Below are 23,116 nucleotides of genomic sequence, written 5' to 3'. Positions count from 1 at the left end.
AAGGAACAAGGCAGTTGATGCAGCCACTGCAATTTCCTTCCTTAGGCTTGATTACTTTCCTTTGAAACTGTTTCCCCTGCAATCTTTCCTTGGTGTGAATGGGAGGGTCCCTGCAGCTGTTTAGAGAAGGGCTGTAGCTCAGTGGTATAACATCTGTTTTGCATGTAGAAGGTCCCTGGTTCAATCCGTGGTACATTATTGAATTATATTGCTGCTGTAACTTGAATTTATTTTTTTAATATAATTGTAGAAGGGACAATGTGGATCATCTTGGACAACCCCCAGTAGTGCAGGAATCTTCCTCAACGTGGGACTGGAACCCACAGCTCTGAGATTAAAAGTCTAATGCTCTACTGACAGAGCTAAACTGCTTCTATTAAGAAAAAATAAAAAATATCCAGCAGCAGTAGAACAAATGAAGTGTAAAAACAGAATAGACTGCAAGCAGTAGCATCTGTTGCTGATATTAACAGCCCAGGAAGAATACTCCGACTTTACCTCAGATTGTATAAATCGCCTTTTACTAACGATTTCTGCAGGGAGGAGCATTTATAAGTTTCTAACTGATTTTTTTCATGTCCTGCTTCAGTAGGACTGGGGGTAAAAACAGTCCAGGAATAACTGAGTAAATGAAAAACATATAATGAGGGTGCCAAAATGACCTGTCCAGTGTTAATACAGGGGTGTGGCCTGAGGGGTGCAGTCCCTTTTGTTTGCGGGAGGGTGAAGAGGGGATTTCAAAAAATGCTTTAAGTAAAAGTATCTCCAGCCTTCTGTCCCTTGTCTTATTGTATGTCTTCATAATCCAGCTCTCCCAAGCTGCTCTTTGGGTTCCATTTGTTGTAAGCGTCGCCCGTAGCAATGGGGCCTACAGGCATTCCAGAAGCCAGACCCCTTACCAGCTTGCCTTTCCTTTGGCCTTGGTGGTAGAGGAGGGTGAAAACTCAGGATGGTGGCGGCTGGACTTGCTTGGTCTGTGGTGATCATTTCCCATTAAGCAACCAGTCATGTTGAGGAAATAGTGTTACTCAGGTTGATGTTGGGGCTGCCAGCTCTCAACCCCACGCACCCCACCAGCAGTTCTGTATCGGAGACAAAATTTCAACAGGTGAATAAGGTTGCTGCCCACAGGCAATCCTGGAAAACAGCTTTTCTTCAGTATTCCAACCAAGTCGGCTTCTGGGTGTAGATATCAACCTTTAAACAGAAAAGAGGATGTGAATTTATTCCAAGGCTTGTTTTGAGCTTGGGGGTGGGGGTGGGGGTGGGGGTGGAGAGGGCGTTATTCCAGCTTGTAGCTTTTCCCCAAAACTTACTCCTGTTTCTTTTATAGTAGCCAGAGAAGAACAGTGCACAAAGCATTTCTGTCTCTTGACAGCTGTTTATTATGCTGCCTTTCCTCCCGAGAGCTTAGTACTGCGAACATTGTGCGTCACTCACCTCCCATTTTAATTAATTAATTAGAACATTTTATAAGCCTTTCATCAGAAGGCTGCCAAGGTGGGAAATGCATCCAAATTAAAACAAATATTAAAAACCTCCAATGAAGGAGAGTCTGTTCCACTAACAGCTCTTACTGTCAGAAAGTTCTTCCTGATGTTTGGTTGGAATCTAATGAAACCATTGGTTTGAGTTCTACCCTTTGGAGCAGGAGAGAACAAGCTTGCTCCATCTTCCATGTGGCAGCCCTTGAGATATTTAAAGATGGCTAGCCTATCTCCTCTCAGTCTCCTCTTTTCCAGGCTAAACATACCCAGCTCCTTCAACCCTTCCTCATCAGGCTTGGTTTCCAGATCCTTAATCATCTTGGTCGCCCCTCCTCTGCACACTTTCCAACTTATCAATATCCTCCTTAAATTGTGGTGCCCAGAACTGGACACAGTATTCCAGGTGTGGTCTGACCAAGGCAGAGTAGAATGGTACTATAACTTCCTTTAAAAGGGATGTGGGTGGCACTGTGGGTTAAACCACAGAGCCTACGACTTGTCAATCAGAAGGTCGGCGGTTTGAATCCCCGCAACGGGATGAGCTCCCGTTGCTCAATCCCTGCTCCTGCCAACCTAGCAGTTCGAAAGCAGGTCGAAGTGCAAGTAGATAAATACGTACCACTCCAGCAGGAAGGTAAACGGTGTTTCCGTGCGCTGCTCTGGTTCACCAGAAGCAGCTTAGTCATGCTGGCCACATGACCCGGAAGCTGTATAAATAAAGCGAGATGAGTGCCGCAACCCCAGAGTTGGCCACGACTGGACCTAATGGTGACGGGTCCCTTTACCTTTTCAGTGGTACTTCGGGTTAAGTACTTAATTCGTTCCAGAGGTCCGTTCTTAACCTGAAACTGTTCTTAACCTGAAACACCATTTTAGCTAATGGGGCCTCCTGCTGCCACTGTGCCGCCAGAGCACAATTTCTGTTCTCATCCTGAAGCAAAGTTCTTAACTGGAGGTACTATTTCTGGGTTAGCAGAGTCTGTAACCTGAAGCGTATGTAACCTGAGGTACCACTGTATAACTTCCTTTGATCTGGGTACTGCAGCCTAGAATAGCATTAGCTCTTTTTGCTGCTGCATCACACTGTTGATGCAGCTGGTGGTCCACTAAGATCCCTACTGGCAAGCCAGATGTCTCCCCATCTTATATTGGTTCCCTGCTACAGAAAAGGTGAAATCTGCATTCATTGTTCCGCCTTCTTTCGCCTCTGGCCCCGCCCACTGCCGCTTTGCGCCCCGACTCAGCTCAAGCGAATATAACCCTTAGGCTGAAAAGGGTTTCCCTCTCTTGCTTTAGCGTCTCCTACGCATCGCCTAAAGGGGGTGGGGGTGGGGGTGGTTAAATGCACCGAGATGTCTTTCCTAGAGAGACCCAGCAAGGCACAACAGATGCAAAAACTCGGAGGACTGCTCTTCCGGCTTCCTCTCTTTGCAGCTGCATCGCTTTTAACTTCTGCATATATATGTATATTTATTTCTAGTCTGGAAACAGCTGCAAGATCGCCAGATTGCAGATCGCCAGAAGAGTGCAATGCAACGGCTGCAAAGGGAAGGTGAGCTCAACGGAAGGAGGGAAATAATTCAGAGAGAGCGGAATGTTTGGGTAGGGGGTGGACTGCAGAAAATCCATGCCTGCAGAGAGGGGGCTTTGCAAAATAGAGGCACTTTAAAGCCACTTTCCCCCGCCAGATCAGAAGGCGCTCCCTTTCGCTGGCACCAGCGGGGTATAGGGAGGTATACAAAGTTAATAAGTTGTTGTTGTTGTTGTTGTTTCAGTGGGACCAGGATCAAAGCTGTAGGGGTGGTGATGCTTGTTGCAACCAGCCATTTCCAAGCGGGGTTGCAAGCAGCAGGAACATTGGAAGCTGCTGTGCACTGAGTCAGACCACTGGTCCAGCTAGCTCAGTCGTGTCTGCACACTGACAGGCAGCAGCTTCCAGGGATCTCTCCCATTCCTACCCGGAGATACTTGGGGGGTAGAATCTGGAACCTTCTGTGTGCAAAGCAGACGCTCTGCCACTGAGCTATGGCCTTTCCCAAACAGAAAACGTTGTTTATGAATCAACAACGTGGGGTGGGGTGGTTGGGCAAGAACTGAGTTCCCTTACCTTTTCAAAATTAAATAATTGGGGTTTTTTTGGCTGGGAGGAGCTGAAATGGATATACACCCAATGCCTGAGTAAAAGAAATACCACCCATATATGTAATAAATAAAGTTGTGGCCATTTCTAATCCAGATCACTGTCTGCTTGAGTTTATTAATCAGATCTTATATTTTGGCCCACCACCTGGGTTGTGTGTGCCTGTGGCACTGCGACTAGGCCCGAAATAAAATAAATAAATAATCAAACAAACTTTGTGGTTAACTCCCCCATAAAAAAGCACTGATTAATAGTAAGGACATAAAAAGAGCCCTGATCCAGCAGAACTTCACGTTCTGATTTCTTCATGAGGCCTGTTGCCATCACACTTCGCTTGCAGGCACCCTGTATGTATGTATGTGTCAGGCACCTGAGTGAAAAGGATGCTGAACTACCCAGACTTTTGGTCTGATCCATCAGGGCTCGTTTTGCAGGGTGGAGGCTGCCCCAGTCGAAAGGGATGGGTCATTTACTGCACCTGCTTCTCTTTGACAATCTCCACAGACAGGCAATATCAATGGCTGCTAGCTCTGGGGGGCTATGTTATCAGTCCACTGTCAGAGGCAATGTTTGCCAGCTGCTGGGAGTTGATACTGTACTAGATGGACCATTGACCCAGTCCAGAAGGTTTGTCTTATGTTCTTACGGTCTCCCCAGACAGGGCATATGATTGCTAGATTGCTGTCCTTGTTACTAGATAAATAGTTACCTGATGAGGGGCTGATAAACCTTCCTCTGCAACAGATTGCTTTCAACACCTTTGGGAGGAAGGTGGTGAAATGAGGTCAAAGATTTTGTTGTTGTTGTGACATTGATTGATAATTCGCAGGGCAGAAAGAAATAAAAACAGAGAAGCAGGACTCCGATGGATCTGAAAAGGGGGACAAGCCAGAGGGGGGCGAAACAGACCTTCATGTCACCCAGGTGGGGACCAGCACAGAGCTTCTGGCTGGGATGGCTCCAAAGCCAATTAAGCAGGAACCTGAGGAGGAGCTGCAGCCGTGCTGGGAGGCCCAGTGGCAGGAGTTCCTGAAGACCATGCAGGCCCCTTGCTTAGGATGGAGACCCTCACAGCTGTCTCTGCTCCACTCAGGGGAAGGCCCCAAGGAATTCCGGGCCTCCTCTTGGCCAAGAAGAGGGTGTGCCACCCCAATTCTCCCCAGCCTTCCTAGAGAAGCCCTCCAGAAGGCCTATGAAAGCAGCCCAGATTCCCCTGCAAGAGTGAAAGAAGAGGTGATGGAGGAGGACGAGCCCATTGGCCTGGAGGCTCGGTGCCAGCGCTTCCGGCGGTTCTGCTACTGGGAGGCCGAGGGTCCCCGCGAGGTGTGCAGGCGGCTCCAGGGGCTTTGCCGCCAGTGGCTGAGGCCCGAGAGGCACAGCAAGGAGCAGATCCTAGAACTGGTGACCCTGGAGCAGTTCCTAGCTGTCCTGCCCCAGGAAATGCAGAGCTGGGTCAGGGAAGGCTGCCCACAGACCTGTGCCCAGGCGGTGGCCCTGGCGGAGGATTTCCTGCTGAGGCTGGAGAGGAGAGAAGAACCGGTAAGTGCATTCTGCCTGGACTCAATCCTGAGGACTTATGCAGGAAATGCATCCTGCTCTTGGATGTAATTAATCTCTCTATCAGGTTGCACATCATTCCTCTCTGTGCCATTGTGCAGGTGGGGAGTAGTTAAATCGGGTGTGGAAACTGAATCACAGCTCCTTGAGGTATGATTTTCATCAGATCTCAAGGACCACGTCTCCCCATATGAAGCAACCTGGACCCTGCGATCATCATCAGAGGCCCTTCTTTGTGTGTCTCCTCTGCAAGAGGTCCGCAGCGTGACAACATAAGAACAGGCCTTTTTTGTGGTGCCTCCCCATTTGTGCGATGCTCTCCCCAGGGCGCCTCGCCTGGTGCCTCCATTACATACAGACAAAAAAACAGTCCTCTTTTCCCAGGCCTTTGACTAATTAAACAATCTATAGCCTTTTAAACTGTGGGGGGATTGGTTTTGTTTGTTATTATGGTGTGCATTCGTATATTTTTATACTATAAACCACCCTGTGATTTTCAGATGGGCAGTACAGAAATTTAATAAATCACCATCCCTGATGGTTGGCATGTGCTGGCTGGGGCTGATGGGAACTGGAATCCAATCAGGAGGACCAGAGATTCCTCACCCCTGAGTTAAAGGAGCCTTCCGTGTGCAGAAGCAGTCTATCTTTGTAATACCAGGTTGCTGGGATAAACCGTGGAGGCAGGTGAAGTTTTTAATACGCCTTTTGTTTAAAGGGGACATTTGGTTGCCTGCTTTGCTTATTATTATTATTATTAATTACATTATTATCCCATCTTGCCTCCCAGGAGCTCATGGTGGTTTACATAGTCCTCCGCACAACAACCCTGTGAGGTGGGTTTGGGTGAGGGTAAGCAACTGGCCCAAGCTCACCCAATGAGCTTCATGGCTGAGTGGGGATTTGAACTCTTGTCTCACAGGTCATAGTCCAACACTAACCGTTACACCACAATGACTCATCAATACATATGAGATACAGTGGTACCTCGGGCTTCAGGTTACATACGCTTCAGGTTACAGACTCCGCTAACCCAGAAATAGTACCTCGGGTTAAGAACTTTGCTTCAGGATGAGAACAGAAATCGTGTGGTGGCGGTGCAGCGGCAGCAGGAGGCCCCATTAGCTAAAGTGGTGCTTCAGGTTAAGAACAGTTTCAGGTTAAGAACGGACCTCCAGAACGAATTAAGTACTTAACCTGAGGTACCACTATAGTTATCTGCTATATAGATAAGCCTTTCCCAACCTGTGCTCCTCGAGACGGCAACTCTTGCAGGTTCTACTCCACTACTGCTCCCATCACCTTCGGCCTGGCTGGGGCTAATGGGAGTTGGCCTGATCTAGCAGGGCTGTTTTCTGAATGGTATCCCCTGTTCAGTTTCAGGAGCTGGAGCCTTTTGAGCGGGTGATTGTTAATTCCCCCAAGGCAGAACAGGACCCGTCGGACACCAAGGAGCTGCAGCTCCCCATGGCGGTTGAGCAGGACAGTGATGGGGAGACGAACTTGTTCAGTAAGTGTTGCTGGAAGAGGAGAGCCTGGGCTGATCGAACGGGCTCATATTGGTACCAGATCTGAGGAAGAGAGAGGTGTTCTCTTAGGAGGGGCCCATTCTTCAGGGGATGGGGATGAATACCTATCTTCTCATGCCAAGAATACTTCTCCAGTGGGTAGAGGGATCATGGTAGTGGACGATTTGATCATTAGGAATATATAGATCATGCTGCATTTGCAAAAAATCTATATTTTAACGCACACTTAGGAACACTGTTGACGTCAGGCAGGTGCCTTCACTCTACTGCTTTCAGTGCCAGCTAAAAACATTGTTGAGGCAAGCCTATGAAGACATGTTGAACGTTGATGTGTGTTTTAACCTGTTTTTTAACTCATTGTTGATTTCAGTTATTTTTGATGGTTTTAAATTGTTGTTTTAAACTCTCTTCTTCCTGATAGCTTCATTGTTTTATTCTTTTTGTAAACCTCTTTGTGTCGGACTTGCGTTCGACTGAGCGACTCCTCTGGTCGAGTCCTCCGACGTGATTAACGACCTGAGCCTTTGATGAGGCTCCAGGCACATTCCCCCATTACGCAGAGTATACAGCAGCAGGGAAGGACGAGAAATATGAGCTACATTGCAAAAGAATTGCACTTTGAAGGTCCCCCCCCTCGCAATCAAGTGGTTATATACAGTTTATGAAATAAATTGATAAAATATTGAAGACGGATATACTGACTTTTTCTACCCCCTGCCTAAATTTTAGCCTTCTTTCATGCCACCCCCTGCCACTGCTCCATGTTTTTTCAAAATGGAAAAACCTAAAATTCTTTAAACCAGTGGTTCCAAAACTTTTTCAGGCAATCACCCCCTTGATTCCATAATAATAATAATAATAATAATAATAATAATAATAATAATAATTAATAATAATTTATTATTTGTACCCCGCCCATCTGGCTGGGTTTCCCCAGCCACTCTGGGCAGCTTCCAACAAAGATGAAAAATACACTAAAATGTCACATATTAAAAACTTCCCTGAACAGGGCTGCCTTCAGATGTCTTCTGAATGTCAGGTAGTTGTTTATCGCTTTGACATCTGATGGGAGGGCATTCCACAGGGTGAGCGCCACAACCGAGAAGGCCCTCTGCCTGGTTCCCTGTAACTTGGCCTCTCGCAGTGAGGGAACTGCCAGAAGGCCCTCGGAGCTGGACCTCAGTGTCCGGGCAGAACGATGGGGGAGGAGACGCTCCTTCAGATATACTGGACCGAGGCCATTTAGGGCTTTAAAGGTCAGCACCAACACTTTGAATTGTGCTCGGAAACGTACTGGGAGCCAATGTAGGTCTTTCAAGACCGGTGTTATATGGTCTCGGCGGCCGCTCCCAGTCACCAGTCTAGCTGCCGCATTCTGGATTAGTTGTAGTTTCCGGGTCACCTTCAAAGGTAGCCCCACGTAGAGCGCATTGCAGTAGTCCAAGTGGGAGATAACCAGAGCATGTACCACTCTGGCGAGACAGTCTGCAGGCAGATAGGGTCTCAGCCTACGTACCAGATGGAGCTGGTAAACAGCTGCCCTGGATACAGATTTGACCTGTGCCTCCATGGACAGCTGTGAATCCAAAATGACTCCCAGGCTGCGTACCTGGTCCTTCAGGGGCACAGTTACCCCATTCAGGACCAGGGAATCCTCCACACCTGCCCGCCTCCTGTCCCCCAAAAACAGTACTTCTGTCTTGTCAGGATTCAACCTCAATCTGTTAGCCGCCATCCATCCTCCAACCGCTTCCAGACACTCACACAGGACCTTCACCGCCTTCACTGGTTCTGATTTAAAAGAGAGGTAGAGCTGGGTATCATCTGCATACTGATGAACACCCAGCCCAAACCTCCTGATGATCTCTCCCAGTGGCTGCATGTAAATGTTGAAAAGCATGGGGGAGAGGACAGAACCCTGAGGCACCCCACAAGTGAGAGCCCAGGGGTCTGAACACTCATCCCCCACCACCACTTTCTGAACACGGCCCAGGACTGTATGACAGTGCCCCCAGCTCCCAGCCCCTCAAGACGGTCCAGAAGGATGTTATGGTCGATGGTATCAAACGCCGCTGAGAGATCCAGCAGAACTAGGAAACAGCTCTCACCTTTGTCCCTAGCCCGCCGGAGATCATCAACCAGTGCGACCAAGGCAGTTTCAGTCCCATGATGAGGCCTGAATCCCGACTGGGAGGGATCCAAATGGTCCGCTTCTTCCAGGCGTGCCTGGAGTTGTTCAGCAACCACTCGCTCAATCACCTTGCCCAAGAATGGAAGGTTTGAGACTGGGCGATAATTGGCCATCGTGGCCGCATCTAAAGATGGTTTTTTAAGAAGCGGTTTAATAACCGCCTCTTTCAGCGGGTCTGGAAAGGCTCCCTCACGGAGGGAAGCATTCACCACCCCACGAAGCCCATCGCCCAGTCCTTCCCGGCTAGCTTTTATAAGCCAGGATGGGCAAGGATCCAGGAGACAGGTGGTTGGCTTCACTCGTCCAAGCAGCCTGTCCACATCCTCGGAGGTAACAGATTGGAATTGATCCCACACAACTTGACCAGACAGGACTCTAGCACTCTCCCGCCCCGGCCCTGCTCCCACAGTGGAGTCTACTTCTTCCCGAATCTGAGCGATTTTATCTGCAAAAAAATTTGCAAAATCATTGCAGGAGAACATATGGCCCGTACTGGGCCCCGATGTTACAGGTGGTTCCGCTAAATTGTGAACCACCTGAAAGAGTCTCCTGCTGCTGTTTTCTGCAGATGCAATAGAGGTGGTGAAGAAAGTCTTCTTCGCCGTCGCTATCGCCACTTGGTAGGCTCGACGTTGAGCTCTAACCTGTGTCCGGTCAGATTTGGAATGAGTTATCCGCCACCGGCGCTCTAGCCGTCTCAACGATTGTTTCATTGCCCTCAGATCCGTGGAAAACCACGGGGCTCTCCGGGCTCCATGCAATCGGAGAGGGCGCTTCGGAGCCAAACAGTCAATAGCCCTGGTTAACTCCACATTCCAGCGGGCCACCAGGGAATCGGCTGAAAGGCCATCAACATGGGATAAAGCATCCCCTACCACTCTCTGGAAACCATTTGGATCCATTAAGTGGCAGGGGCGGACCATCCGAATCGGTCCCACCTCCCTGCAGAGGGGATGGGTCGCAGAGAAGTCCAGTTGCACCAGGAAGTGATCTGACCATGGCACTTCTTTCGTTTCACTTTTACTTAGTATGACTCCAATGTATGTATTTACTTAGTATGACTCCATATGACTCCAATGTTCCCCACCCTATAAAAAGCATCCTTCAGAATAGTGGTTTGCACAAGCCACAAAAAAGACAGTAGCACAATAAGGTTCTAAACAGCAACAATCAATTGCACATTTATTCAAAATCCAGTTAAAACTATTTAGTTTAATTACTTCAACAAAATGGATGAACTTGATCCAGTAATCTCAGCTTTTCAAAGTCTGATAGACACCTCCAGGGCCGGAACTGCCGTCAACTTGCCTCTTAGTACCCTCCCCAGCACTGCCCACATTGGGAACTATTCCTTTGCACCCACATTTTTGTTCTCTCTTTGTTTAATTAGGTGATGGGCAGCTTAGTGAGAATGAGGAGGAGAATCGTCAGCTGGAGAGATGTGAGCAAGCTGAAGCAAGTTGGGCGCCCAGAGAAAAAGCCCGAGGGGAATTTACCCAGGATTCTCTGTTTGTTTCCGGAACTGAGAAGAAGGAGAAGAATCTTCATGTAGAAAGACCCAAGGGAGTGGAACTTAGTGAGATCTCCTTGGAAAAGGGCAGTGGGGCTTTGTTCCAGGTGTCTGAAGGGCCCGCAAGTCGGCAGGGGGTGAAGAAGCACCAGGAAGACCCTCTGGGAAACACCCTGAGGAAAGGCTTTGACTGCAGAGAAGAAGATGCTCTACGCTTCAACAAAAACCCCTCCCAAGGGAGAATCCCCAATGAGACGCCTGAGAAGGCAGAGTGCAGGAAAGGCTTCTCCCAGAGCCCCGACGTATCTCGTCCGGAGAAGGCGCCGTCGTACGAGTGCTCCTACTGCGGGAAGAGGTGGCCTTGCCAGTCCCAGCTGCGCCGGCACGTGAAGATCCACACGGGGGAGCGGCCCCACAAATGCACAGACTGCGGGAAAAGCTTTAGCACCAGCTCCAACCTCAGCCAGCACAAGCGGGTCCACACTGGGGAACGGCCATACAGCTGCAAAGACTGTGGGAAAAGCTACCGGCGCCGAGCGTCGTTGCTCCAGCACGAGCGGGAGACCTGCCGGAAGGGTAGCCACTTAAACGCCCCGGCGCTGGGTTACGTGGTCCTGGGCAACTGCACTTTGCTGTGCATGAAAAAGTCGGCGCAGGGCGGGAGGAACCGCGTGATCGCGCCCAAGGGAGGGGAGGCCCCCCTAGCCGCTCAGCCCTTAAATATGTTGACAGGATATGTGCCGGAAAGTAGCCATCCCAATGATTAGAGCGCAAGGGGGTGGGGGCAGGGGCAGGAGGAGAAATCCTTTGAAGAGCGTGGTTGGAGCTTTATTTGGGAATCGACAGCGGCGGGAAACGCACCCTTTGTGGTACCAACCCCCTGTGGCAGCTCAGTGTGTAGAAACCTGTCCTAGCTAAAGAGTTTGGCCTATAGAGGAAGGGCGAGAGCAACCAAGGAGCGTAACTCTGAGAGGCACTGAAAAGGTGGTTTGTTGGGCCTGACGCATTGCTGAGTGGGAACAATTTGCCATTGCTTTTAATGCAGAGTGAAAATATGCTGGCCCTGATAACATCATACGTCAGGAATGCACTGAAAATGTTGCTGGGACTTCAGCTCCCCATCAGCCCTAACCAAAATGGCCAGATGGGAGCTGCTGGTCCAGCAACATGTAGAAGGCACCACACTGGCGACTCCCACCACACGTTTTCAAAAAGCAAGATCTACCGCATCAAGCAGAACACGCTAGCCATATACGGGTGGCCTGGCAGGCACTTAACAAGCAGCCTTGGTTTTGCAGGCCCCAGCAGGCCACCGTACATGGGCTGTGTAACATCTGGGCTCACTCAGCTGATGGGCGAGGAATGTGTGTCACGTGTTGTGCAGGCTTCAAATGCAGTATGTGACAGGAGTGGGTCTGGAAGTGTGTTCGGATTGTGAAAATACCGCGAAACCTTGGTCAATGAGCACGAGTCTTACCTACATGCAGGAACTATATAAATATTCTGTTTGAGAGAAACATCAGCTGTTGCATTTGTCTTTTATTCAATATCAGAAAATAAACCCTGGCAGGTCAACCAAAAGGGAGACTGTCATTGGGAAAGTGAAATTCTGTCTTTTAATTCCTTAAGAGGAGGATGTGGGGGGGGGGTTTCTTAAAAAAAGGTTTGAGTTTTTATCAGCTCAGGTTGGATGTCAAATTGTAATCCTTCACACTACAGTGAAATCTCCTAATATTTGAGTTATGAGATAGAGGTGATTCCGAGCTTCAATAATGATCAGCAACTCCATCAGGGATAGGAAAACCTTTGCCCCTCCTGATGTTGCTGAGCCACAACTTCCCTCATCTCCGTAAGCATCCTTGCAGGTAGACTGAACAGCTATACCAAGACTGGATCAAAACCTTCAGTGGCATTTCTCGGCCTTTTTAGTTAACTGCCAATTATTTGTTTTGGCTGGGACTGGCTTTGTACAGCAGCAGCTATACACACCCATACCTTGTGTTAGAAAAAAGTTGATAGGATCCACAGACTTTCCACCACTACCACCCCTGGACAGCCCATGGGGGGTTGCTCGTAGCATTTCAGGAAGTCATGTTCTTCCATTTATAAAATGTATTGTTTTGATATAATGTGGTTGTACTGTTGTGTTGTATAATATGGGTTTCAAGCTTCCAGTACTCATTCCCTAGTATAGAAAAAGACCACACGTTTGGTAACTTTAAAATGGTTTACTTACAAATTCTCCAAAGGTCAGGTTCATGTGCTTTTCTGTACAGCATTCAGAAAAGGTTGCACAGGCAGTAAATGTGGCTTCGTTACAGTGGTAGAAGTTCTTAAAATACTGGTATAGGAGCTCAAGTGGGGCTTGTTGGAGCTATGCGGTCTGAGCTTGGAACAACCAGCTGAGTTTCTCAGGTAAATTGAGGGTACAACAGTAGGCTTGATTACCTTCTTCCCAAGGTGAGGGAGAGTGAGGGAGAGTGACCTAGGCTAAGCCTGGCAGGACAACTTACTCTGTGGTATAACTTTGTGTATTAATTAGACTTGGTTATCCCACAGAAGGCTGATCGCCGAAGAATTGATGCTTTTGAATTATGGTACTGGAGGAGACTCTTGAGAGTCCCATGGACTGCAAGAAGATCAAACGTATCCATTCTTAAGGAAATCAGCCCTGAGTGCTCACTGGAAGGACAGATCCTGAAGCTAAGGCTCCAATACTTTGGCCACCTCATGAGAAGAGAAGACTCCCTGGAAAAGACCCTGATGTTGGGAAAGATTGAGGGCACAAGGAAAAGGGGACGACAGAGGACGAGATGGTTGGACAGTGTTCTCGAAGCTACAAACATAGAATAGAATCATAGAATTGTTGAGCTGGAAGGGATGTTGAGGATCATCTAGTCCAACCCCTTGCAATGCGGGAATATGCAGCTGCCCCATATGGGGATCAAGCCTGCAACCTTGGCATTGACAGCACCAAGCTCTAACCAACTGATGGTTGGACACTGTTCTTGAAGCTACCAGCATGAGTCTGACCAAACTGTGGGAGGCAGTGGAAGACAGGTGTGCCTGGCATGCTCTGGTCCATGGGGTCACGAAGAGTCGGACACGACTAAACAACAACAACAATCCCACATGAATGATCACCCTCACAAAAAGAATAAAGAAAATCCTTGCGGAATCAAAACATGGCATGAGTGAGGTTCGATTACAGTCTTTTCCCACTGACATTTAGTTTTCCCTATACACAGTATCGAGGCTAGCCCATTAGGGCCAATAGGGCACTGCCGCATCAAATCGTTTTCGGCCAGCCCAGTCTGGCCTGCCTTCTTACTTGCCTCCAGTCCAGGGGGTAGCCTCATTTGTCAGCTTCCTGCTTAGCCTCAATTTTGCCTTTGTGGAATTCAGCACAGAAGAGGATGGGAAGAAAACCAGAACAGTTGGCTCTGTGTCTCTCCACCTCTACCTGCTCTTGATTCTGGCTCCACCTACAGTTGTCCGCCATGCCACCTTCCTGTAAGAAAGGCAAGACTCCCCCAGACATTTTTCCTTCCTACAGCCAAATGTCTGTGACTGGCTAAAGATCACCAGATGGGCTTCAGTCTAGGCACTGTCAAACTCTGACTCCCATCAGCACCATCAACAGTGTTGACCCATCTCTTATAGTCATTCAGAGACTCTAATGGCTTGGGATCCTAAATTAAAGGACAGGAAAGGTCCCTCCTATGAATTTTTAAGTGAGCTTCTCTTAGGATCCAATCCAGTCCTCCATCCCTGCTGACCACTGATGCTTGCTCTCTCTTGGCTTTCAAGATGGCTTCTGGTGGTAACTGTGCTATTTCAATAGCAGCAGCTGGCAAGAGCAGAATCCCATCGCCAGCATTGCTGCAGCTTACTAGAAGAGGGGAGACAGCAGTGATGTCAACGAGGTGCAAACGCGCCGGCAGGGGCACTGGATTTGTTCTAACAATGCATCTGCACCACTTGCCACACTCACTAAGCTACTGAGATGCCAGTAACAGGACAGATAAGCACCGCCTGACCACTCCTGCCCAGTCTCATTCCCTTGGCTTTGGAGACAACCCAAGGTTGTGTGACTCTGCCATTTCAAAGCTGCCTTATCAGTCTACAAGGCCGGGAAAGCTTTTTAAAGAGAAATGAAACAGCAGCAACAACAACAACTGAACAATGAGGTCCTCTGCATGCTTCATCCTTCGTCCACGACCATTTTCTGCAACGGTGTAGCACTAAAACCCAGACATGTCTGGCACAAGTTCTTTCCACGTTTAGTTTGCAACAGTTTGAGGGCATTTTAATGCATTAATTCTTATTCCAAGAGAAAATAAACATTGCAATCTCTGGGTTTTCTTACAACCCAGCAAAGGTTATGATGATTAATTCCTCCCAGGAGTTTAAAAAGTCTGTGACTGGGCTGTGATGCATTCTCCCCTCGTCACAGTTGATCCATGAAGGTAAGCACTCTGATTTGTGCAAGCTATTTTCTAGTGGGGAAAAGCTAAGTTGCGTCTCAAGTATGGGTCCTCATGTGCCTCAGTAGGTACACGCTGTGATAGAAGCTCTTTCCACACTCTGGGCATTGTTGCTGCTTTTCGCCATTGTGGGTGCTCTGGTGTCTACGAAGGGTGGCGCTCTGGCGGAAGGATTTCCCACACTCAGAGCAGTGGTACGCTCTTTCTTCCGTGTGGATTTTCTTGTGTGCATTGAGATGCGCTTGCTGGTAGAAGCCCTTTCCGCAGTCCAAGCTTTCGTATGGTTTCTCTCCCATGTGCATCCTCTGATGCCTGATAAGGTACGCTCTCTGATAGAAGTGTTCCCCACACTCAAGGCATATATGTGGCTTTTCACCATTGTGGATGCTCTGATGTCTACGAAGGTCAGAGCTCTGGCAGAAGGATTTCCCACACTCGAAACAATGGTAAGCTACCTCTTCCATGTGGATTTTCTTGTGTGCATTAAGGTGGGCTTGCTGGTAGAAGCTCTTCCCACAGTCTGCACATTCGTACGGTTTCTCCCCTGTGTGGGTCCTCTCATGTTTGACGAGGTATTCTCTCTGAAAGAAGGCTTCACCGCACTTGGCACATTTGTGCGTTTTTTCACCTTTGTGGATCTTCTGGTGCCGAGAGCGGTCATTGCTCTGACGGAAAGATTTCCCGCAGTCTGCGCATTCGTAGGGCTTCTCCCCTGTGTGGGTTCTCTCGTGGGAAATAAGGTGCGACCTCTGACTGAAGTTTTTACCACAGTACGAGCATCTGTATGGCTTCTCTCCGGTGTGCAGCCTCTTATGTTTACAAAGCACACCCCGCCGGTTGAAAGATTTGCCGCAGTACAAGCACTTATGAGGTTTCTCTCCTGTGTGGGTTCTCTCGTGTTCTTTAAGGCTCCCAGTCCCCGTGAAGCATTTCCCACAATAGGAGCACCGGTATGGCTTTTCTCCTGTGTGCACTCTCTGATGGTTACAAAGCCCGGTCCTCCGATTGAAAGATTTCCCGCAGTCCAAGCATTTGTAGGGTTTCTCACCCGTATGGGTTCGTTCATGGACTCGAAGGTACGGTTTCTGGTGGAAACCCCGCCCACAATCTGAGCATTTGTACGGCTTGTCAACTATTTCCAGTGCCTGGTTCTTAAGGGCGACAGAAGTCTGGCTGATGCTGACCGCACAATTGATGCCTGCTTCCTTAATTTTCTGCTGGTTGACTCCTGCTTGGAAAGTGCTTTTGCTGAATTCTTCTTTGCCTTCCCCAACGTAAGAGGCTTCCTTCACTTTTGTTCCTGGATCACTTCCCATGTGGCTTTGTGGTGCCTGTGGCCATCTGCGCACCTCTTCCAATTCAGGAAGCAGGAATACATTCCTCTCGGATATTCCCAAGGGCGCCCCACTGAATTCCACTTGCTCATGTGGTGCCCACTGCACACTCTTTTGTCCAGCTTTGCGGTCCTGCTTGTCGGCCCCTGAAATGGAGAGAATCTCAGCATAAGCACAACCAGCATGCGGAACTCAACGCTACAAGGTACACCTAATCGGCTTATGGCATCTGTTAGGGTGAGATGAGGCAATGGGTGCAAACGAAGAGCCAAGCTACACCAATCAGGAGACTCATGGGACACAACACAAGGGAATGGGCATCCCTGGTTCAAGACCAGGTTCCCCCATCTCTGCTCTGAGGCTAGAATGGAAACCAAGGAGACTGGCTAGCCTGCTCATTCATTCACATGGACTCATTCGTTGCCCACAGTAAGCACCTGAGTTAATAAATACAAGGCAGAACAGAAGCACCTCAGAATGAATCTGATACAATTAAAAATTTTATTAATTTATTGGTTGTATTTACAGTCGTACCTCGGCTCTCAAACGCCTTGGGAACTGGACGTTCTGGCTCTCGAACGATCGAAAACCGGAAGTGAGTGTACCGGTTTTCGAGGGTTCTTTTGGAAACCGAACAGCCGACAGGGCTTCCGCAGCTTTCGACTGGCTGCAGGAGCTTAGAAGCCGTGCTTTGGTTTCTGAACATTTCGGAACAGATTCCGTTCGACTTCCCAGATACGACTGTATTTCCCACTTTTCCCCCAAGGAGCTCAATGTGGCATACATGAGTCTCATTTGTTGTTTAGTCGTTTAGTCGTGCCCAACTCTTTGTGACCCCATGGACCAGAGCACGCCATGATTCTCATACTTCTCATTTAATCCCTGAAACAACTCTGTGAGGCTAAGAGGCAGTGGTTGGTCCAAGTCACCCAGTGAGCTTATTGGCTGAATGTGGATTTGAACTCTGGTCTCTCAGATTCTAGTCTGACACCCTAACCACTACACCACACTTGCTCTTGCAACCTCTCATCACCTAACTGGGCTCATTCTGCTTATTAACCTTGCCGTTAGGAAGAACTTTCTGATGGTAGGAGCTGTTTGGCAGTGGAAACAAACTGCTTTGGGAGGTTGTAGACTCCTTGAAGACTTCCTTGAAGGTTTCTAAGCAGAGGTTTGGTGGCCATCTGACAGGGAGTCAGCATTGCTGGGGGTTGGACTAGATGGCCCTTGGGTCCCAACTCAACAATTCTATGATTTTATTAGTTAGCACACACTTTGGAAGCTGTTTGAGTACTGAATACTTGCTGTTGGGCACTCTTCAAAGTTAAAGCAATCACAGTGAGACTTTAGATGTGGAAAATAAAGAAAGCTACGTTTAGTACAGGAAATGCGTATTGCATAGTAAAGAGTTCCTGGTTCTAGCAAACTAAATTGGAGATGCAAAAGGAGCCAGACTCGCTCTTTTGCTCTCTATGGGACAGATAAAGACGAAAGGAAGCTTTCTCCCCATGTAAACCACACCAGTCTTCATATAAGCTGAGCTGAATCCCAACTCCTCCTCCAGAACTTACTGAACAAGATGGCTGCACCAGCACCCTCTGTCTGGGCCTCCGTGGCAAGCTGCATCTTCACCGCATCTGACAGGCTGTGCTCAGCATCAGAGGGATCAACAACCACCCCTTCCAAAGCCTTGGGCAGCTGGAAATAAGAGCAGGTGTACAATTATCTTATGAGAAACAGGAACTGGGGCCTGGTTATATCAAGGATTGTCCTTTTCTTTTCATAGTCACGACCCAACACACAGAAAGGCTTCCTGTTGCTTCATCACAGGTCCACATATCTATATCTGGCCCTTGGAACCCTCCCAGGGCCACATTTGTCTTCCCAGGCCTCCCCCTTCCCTGTCCTTACTTCACACCCTTATTGTGGATTTTTGCCTTTCTGGAATGTGTCTTTGACCTCTGATAATGTCTCTTGCTGGCCTGGATGGAGCCTGCAAAGGGTTGTGTGAATATCCATAGAACCTAGCTTACTGTAAGATAAGGGTGAAATTTGCATTCATTGCTTCAGCCAGCTTTGCCTCTGTGGAACCATTCAGAAATTGTGCCCCTGCAAATGTTGTTCCAGGAAGCATGAGCCAGAATGAGGGATGATAGGAGCTGTAGTCCACTAACATCTGGAGGACAACCGGTTCTCTATCCCTACAGCAACTGCTGAAGGCCCATCGCTCAGTAGCAGAGATTTAGGTAAAGGTAAAGGGACCCCTGACCATTAGGTCCAGTCGTGACCGACTCTGGGGTTGCGGCGCTCATCTCGCTTTATTGGACGAGGGAGCCGGTGTACAGCTTCCGGGTCATGTGGCCAGCATGGCGGAGCCGCTTCTGGCGAACCAGAGCAGCGCACGGAAACGCCATTTACCTTCCCACCGGAGCGGTACCTATTTATCTACTTGCGCTTTGACATACTTTCAAACTGCTAGGTTGGCAGGAGCAGGGACCAAGCAAGGGGAGCTCACCCCGTCACGGGGATTTGAACCGCCAACCTTCTGATCGGCAAGTCCTAGGCTCTGTGGTTTAACCCACAGCGACACCCGTGTCCCTGAGATTTAGGTACTCACCTGCTTTTCAATTCTCTGAGCCCTCCGTAGTCCCAGCAGGAAATCCTCTGCCAGGGCCACCGCCTGGGCGCAGGTCTGCGGGCAGCCATCCCTGACCCAGCTCTGCATTTCCTGGGGCAGGACAGCTAGGAACTGCTCCAGGGTCACCAGCTCCAGGATCTGCTCCTTGCTGTGTCTCTCCGGCTTCAGCCACTGGCGGCAAAACCCCTGGAGCCGCCTGCACACCTCGCGGGGACCCTCGGCCTCCCAGTAGCAGAACCGCCGGAAGTGCTGGCACTGTTTCTCCAGGTCAGTGGGCTCTTCCTCTTCCAGAATCTCTTCTTTCACTTTCGCAGGAGAATCTGGGCTGCTTTCATCAGCTTTCTTGGAGGCTTCTCTAGTAAGGCTGGGGGGAATTGGGGTGGCACTCTCTCCTCTCGGCCACAAGCCAGCCTCCTTGAAGGAGGAGGCTAGGAATTCCTTTGGGCCTCCCCCCGAGTGGGGTGGAGACAGCTGTGGGGCTCTCCACCCTAAATACGGGGCCTGCATGGTCTTCAGGAACTCCTGCCACTGGGCCTCCCAGCACGGCTGCAGCCCCTCCTCAGGTTCCTGCTTAATTGGCTTTGGAGCCATCCCAGCCAGAAGCTTCTTTTGGGTCCCACTCTGGGCAGCATGAAAATTTTCCCCTCTGGGTTCTAACCTCTCCTCTTCCTCAGGTGCTTCTGGGTAACGTTCTTCCAATTTCGTCCTCCTTTGCACTGCAAAAGGAAATTCACATGCATAAGTGGAAAAATAGGGCAGTGCCAAGCAAATATAACCTCCCCTCAACATTTGTTGGTCCAAAAACATTGAGATTGCCAAGATGGTACCCATGGGCATTGGTGCGCACACCAGTACTTCCCCTGTGGTGCCCATAAAAGTGCTCGGTACATACACCCTCACACCCCACCAGGGCCATAGCTGGGGGTGGCGAGGAAGCCCCCCGCCAGGGGCGCAGGAGAGGGGTCCCCCACAAAATTGGCTAAACTATATGTCCATAAATATGTCTACAAATAAAAATATTGATTATTGCCTCATAAGAAAAGGTTTAAAATAGAGGCTCTTTATATGATATGTGGGGCACTGTTTCCCCCTATTTTTTTCTGTGCCACATTCCTAGGGGGCGCAATCTGGACGGTTCTGTCAGGGGCACAAGATCAGCTAGCTACAGCTCTGCAACCCACAAAGCCCCAGTACGATACACACTTTTGTGGAATCAGTAGGAAAACAAGATTCTTGATTTCAGGAGCCGGCAATGAGTAAGAAGCAATTAATAATGGCTGCCATACTGAGGGCTGTTAGGAGAACCCTATTCCCCCTCACAAAGCAGCAACTCCCAGAGATCCGTGAAAAGAGAGATTGACTGTTAAGCTACTCTGAAAACTGTAGCCAGTGCTTTTTTTCTGGGGGGACGCATACCCCTAAAAATTTCCTGAATTTGTTTGATCTCATTGAGGGGCAGTATTTCAATATGAGTAAGAAAATGAGAGTACCCCTAAACTTTTTTTTTTGGGGGGGGGAAGCACTGACTGTAGCTCTGTGAGGGGAATTGAGGGGTTTCCTAACAACACTCAGCAGCTTTAGCTAGCTACATTTCCCAGAATTCTTTGAGGGTAGCCATGACTATTAAAGTGGTATAATACTGCTGTAAAAGTAAGGTGCAAATGTGGCAACAATCAAAGTGCACTGCTCTACAAATTACTGGAGAACCAAACTGAGGGCTTGTCCGCACTTCTGCTTGTCCCGCTATTTTCCCACTCTTTACTGCTGAATCAGAGCAAATGTCCATCGCATTCTCCGCAGGTCAACGTCTGCTCTGATGCAGCGGCAAAAAGCAGGTTTCCCAGGGGAATGAGGTAGAGCAAATGGAAAACCACTTAGGCCTGTGCTTTCTAGGCATGGGACCAGCCCAAAGCTTGCAATTGCTGCTGACTCAGTTCTTTTCCAACCTAGGGTTCAAGAGGGGCACATTCTGGCCTGTGCAGCATCCGCCGAGGCAAGGTTTGGGGCACCTGAGACCTGCCAGATGCTGTTGGACTTCAGTTCCCATCAGCCGCAGCCAGCATGGGCAATAGCCATGGAGGATGGGAGTTGTAGTCCAGCAATCTCTCAGAGGCCCATAAGTTTCTCTACCCTTGTGCTAAGCTCAGGAAACCCTGACAGCAGTGAGAAGATTTATTGCTCTTTGAAGAGGCCTCCAAGGCCCAGCCCTCTCACCTTGTGAAAAGGCAAAGCCTGGGGGGGCGGTTCTGGGGGGCTGAAGACACTCCCCTGAGGGCTAGAATAGGGGCTACAGTTGCCTGCCAGACAGCTACCTGGAGGAGGCCTTGAAGAAAAAGAGCTGTTGTCCTGTTGCCACAGCAACCAGAGGACATTCCAACATGGCTTCCTGGATGTCATGATTATGCCCTGACTTGGCGCCAGGCATGGAGGTGTTTGGAGGGCAAATCAAGCACTTCATAGGCTGGGGATTTGCAGAGCAGGCGAGGCCCCCTGGATCCAGGCCTGAGGATCCCCTTTAAGGGGCTTTTCTGTGTTGATACCTAAGGAAAGACCCCTGGAACTGTCAGCCACTGTCTCAGTCCTTGACAGCACCAACGTCAAAAGTTTCAGGTCCAGACTGAATTAGCGATGACGATGCCATATGCACCTACAGATCCAGAGGGGCCTACTCATGAGTAAGCAATTGTTGACAGGCCTCCACAGCCAGAAGCAGTGGGCAGGAACGGGTCCTTGGGAGCATCCTCATCCTCATCAGGAGATGATGCTGGGCTCTCAGATCTGGGGCAGCAACTTGGGCCATCGCTGGCAATAAAGGCGCTATGATTATACAGCTGATGATAAGGCATTACACACTGAGGGGTGGGGGCTCAAGCCAAACGTGGCACTCCTGCTGAAAAAGTTCCCAATTCAAATTAAAATGCATGGACATTCAGAAATGCAGACACCTTGAAGGCATTGAAGAATTGGGCGGCCACCACCAAGCTTTCTGCTTTTAATTCCGCCCTCCCATTTATTTATACACCACCCTTCGGCAAAACACCAGGGCAGCATACAGCAGAATTTTATTTTATTTTTTTAAAAAGCCTTTAAAAATACTTTCTGTCTGTCTTACAGCTCTTGGGGAAGACTCAAAGCTTGGTGGTAAAGCAATTAAAATCCTTGACATTTCCAGGTAAGCTGGGAGAGAGACTCCTAGCTCTCAGCCCCTGGAGAGCTGCTGAAAGTCCGTGTGACAATATAGTGCAAAATCACTCCAAGGCGGCTTCTGATGTTCCTAAATCCCTAGGAAGAGCACTTTTCGCAGAGATCACGTTGTGAGACGTTTGTGGGGAAGGGTTTTAGTTCAGTGAGAAAGCTTTGCATGCAGAGGATACCAGGTTTGGTCTGCAGGCAGAGCTGGCAGAGAAACACCCACACCCCGGCTTAACCCCCAGAGAGCGGCTGCCGGCCAGTGCAGACAATACTGAGCTCTATGGACCAATGTGATCTGACTACGTTTCTGCAGGCGGAGAGGGTTGGGCGGTGGCCAGCCTATTGAAGAGGGAGGGATCAACCCTGCTGCCTTCATCTCTCTTCTTCCAGCCATGGATTTCTGATATTCCGCCACCCACCCACCCCTTTCCTTGCAGACAGATCTCCCCTTCTCTGACCCACCTTCTCCTTGGGGCTTCTGCATGGCGCGCCTGCACGCATCTGAAGAATTTGCAGCCGCCCAGCCGCTCAGTCAGATCTCGGGCTATCAAATCCCAAAAGCCAGTTTTCCAGGAGTGATGAAAGGGGTGCGAAGGGGGACAAGAAGCAGGAAGGAGCGTCTGCAGCTGAAATTCCTGCGTCTCTCTCTAGGAAGTCTCGCTCTGTACGTTTAACCCCTTGAGCAAGGGGACACTATGGGACCCACTAACTCACAGATGAAATGCATAATCAAAAAAAGAGGATACCTTTTTGCATAAAATGCGTGCGTGCTTCTTTGCGGAGATAATAATAATAATAATAATAATAATAATAATAATTATTATTATTATTATTATTATTATTATTATTATTATTATTTGTACCCCGCCCATCTGGCTGGGTTTCCCCAGCCACTCTGGGCGGCTTCCATAAAAACCAAAAATACACTAAAATATCACAGATTAAAAACTTCCCAACTTCCCTGAACAGGGCTGCCTTAAGATGTCTTCTGAATGTCAGGTACTTATTTATCGCTTTGACATCTGATGGGAGGGAGTTCCACAGGGCAGGC

At 49.0% G+C, this 23,116-nt stretch overlaps 2 protein-coding genes across 4 annotated transcripts; one reads left to right on the top strand and one right to left on the bottom strand.

The window, feature by feature from the left end:
• Positions 1-961: 961 nt before the first annotated feature.
• On the top strand, positions 962-11,931 carry LOC307208498 (zinc finger protein 202-like). 2 transcript variants are annotated; one of them, XM_079963127.1, is made up of 5 exons: positions 962-1,108; positions 2,968-3,039; positions 4,462-5,166; positions 6,562-6,694; positions 10,295-11,931. In XM_079963127.1, the coding sequence occupies exons 1-5, from the start codon at positions 1,037-1,039 to the stop codon at positions 11,179-11,181; spliced, it is 1,869 nt and encodes a 622-aa protein (XP_079819253.1). In that variant the 5' UTR covers positions 962-1,036; the 3' UTR covers positions 11,182-11,931. The 2 variants fall into 2 exon arrangements, with proteins under 2 accessions (XP_079819253.1, XP_079819254.1); XM_079963128.1 differs by having other exon boundaries at positions 4,457-5,166.
• A 2,534-nt stretch (positions 11,932-14,465) lies between these two features.
• LOC307207370 (uncharacterized protein) lies at positions 14,466-22,658 on the bottom strand. 2 transcript variants are annotated; one of them, XM_079961142.1, is made up of 4 exons: positions 22,528-22,658; positions 18,853-19,589; positions 17,807-17,933; positions 14,466-16,381 (listed from the first exon to the last, which is right to left on the bottom strand). In XM_079961142.1, exons 1-4 carry the CDS (start codon positions 22,547-22,549, stop codon positions 14,940-14,942), a joined length of 2,328 nt encoding a protein of 775 aa, XP_079817268.1. In that variant the 5' UTR covers positions 22,550-22,658; the 3' UTR covers positions 14,466-14,939. The 2 variants fall into 2 exon arrangements, with proteins under 2 accessions (XP_079817268.1, XP_079817269.1); XM_079961143.1 differs by lacking the exon at positions 22,528-22,658 and adding an exon at positions 21,088-21,869.
• Positions 22,659-23,116: the final 458 nt, after the last annotated feature.

Source organism: Podarcis cretensis (assembly GCF_951804945.1).
Source record: "Podarcis cretensis genome assembly, chromosome: 2".
NCBI lineage: Eukaryota > Metazoa > Chordata > Lepidosauria > Squamata > Lacertidae > Podarcis > Podarcis cretensis.
The sequence above is the reverse complement of the archived record's forward strand: the minus strand, read 5'-3'. Positions and strand labels throughout refer to the sequence as shown.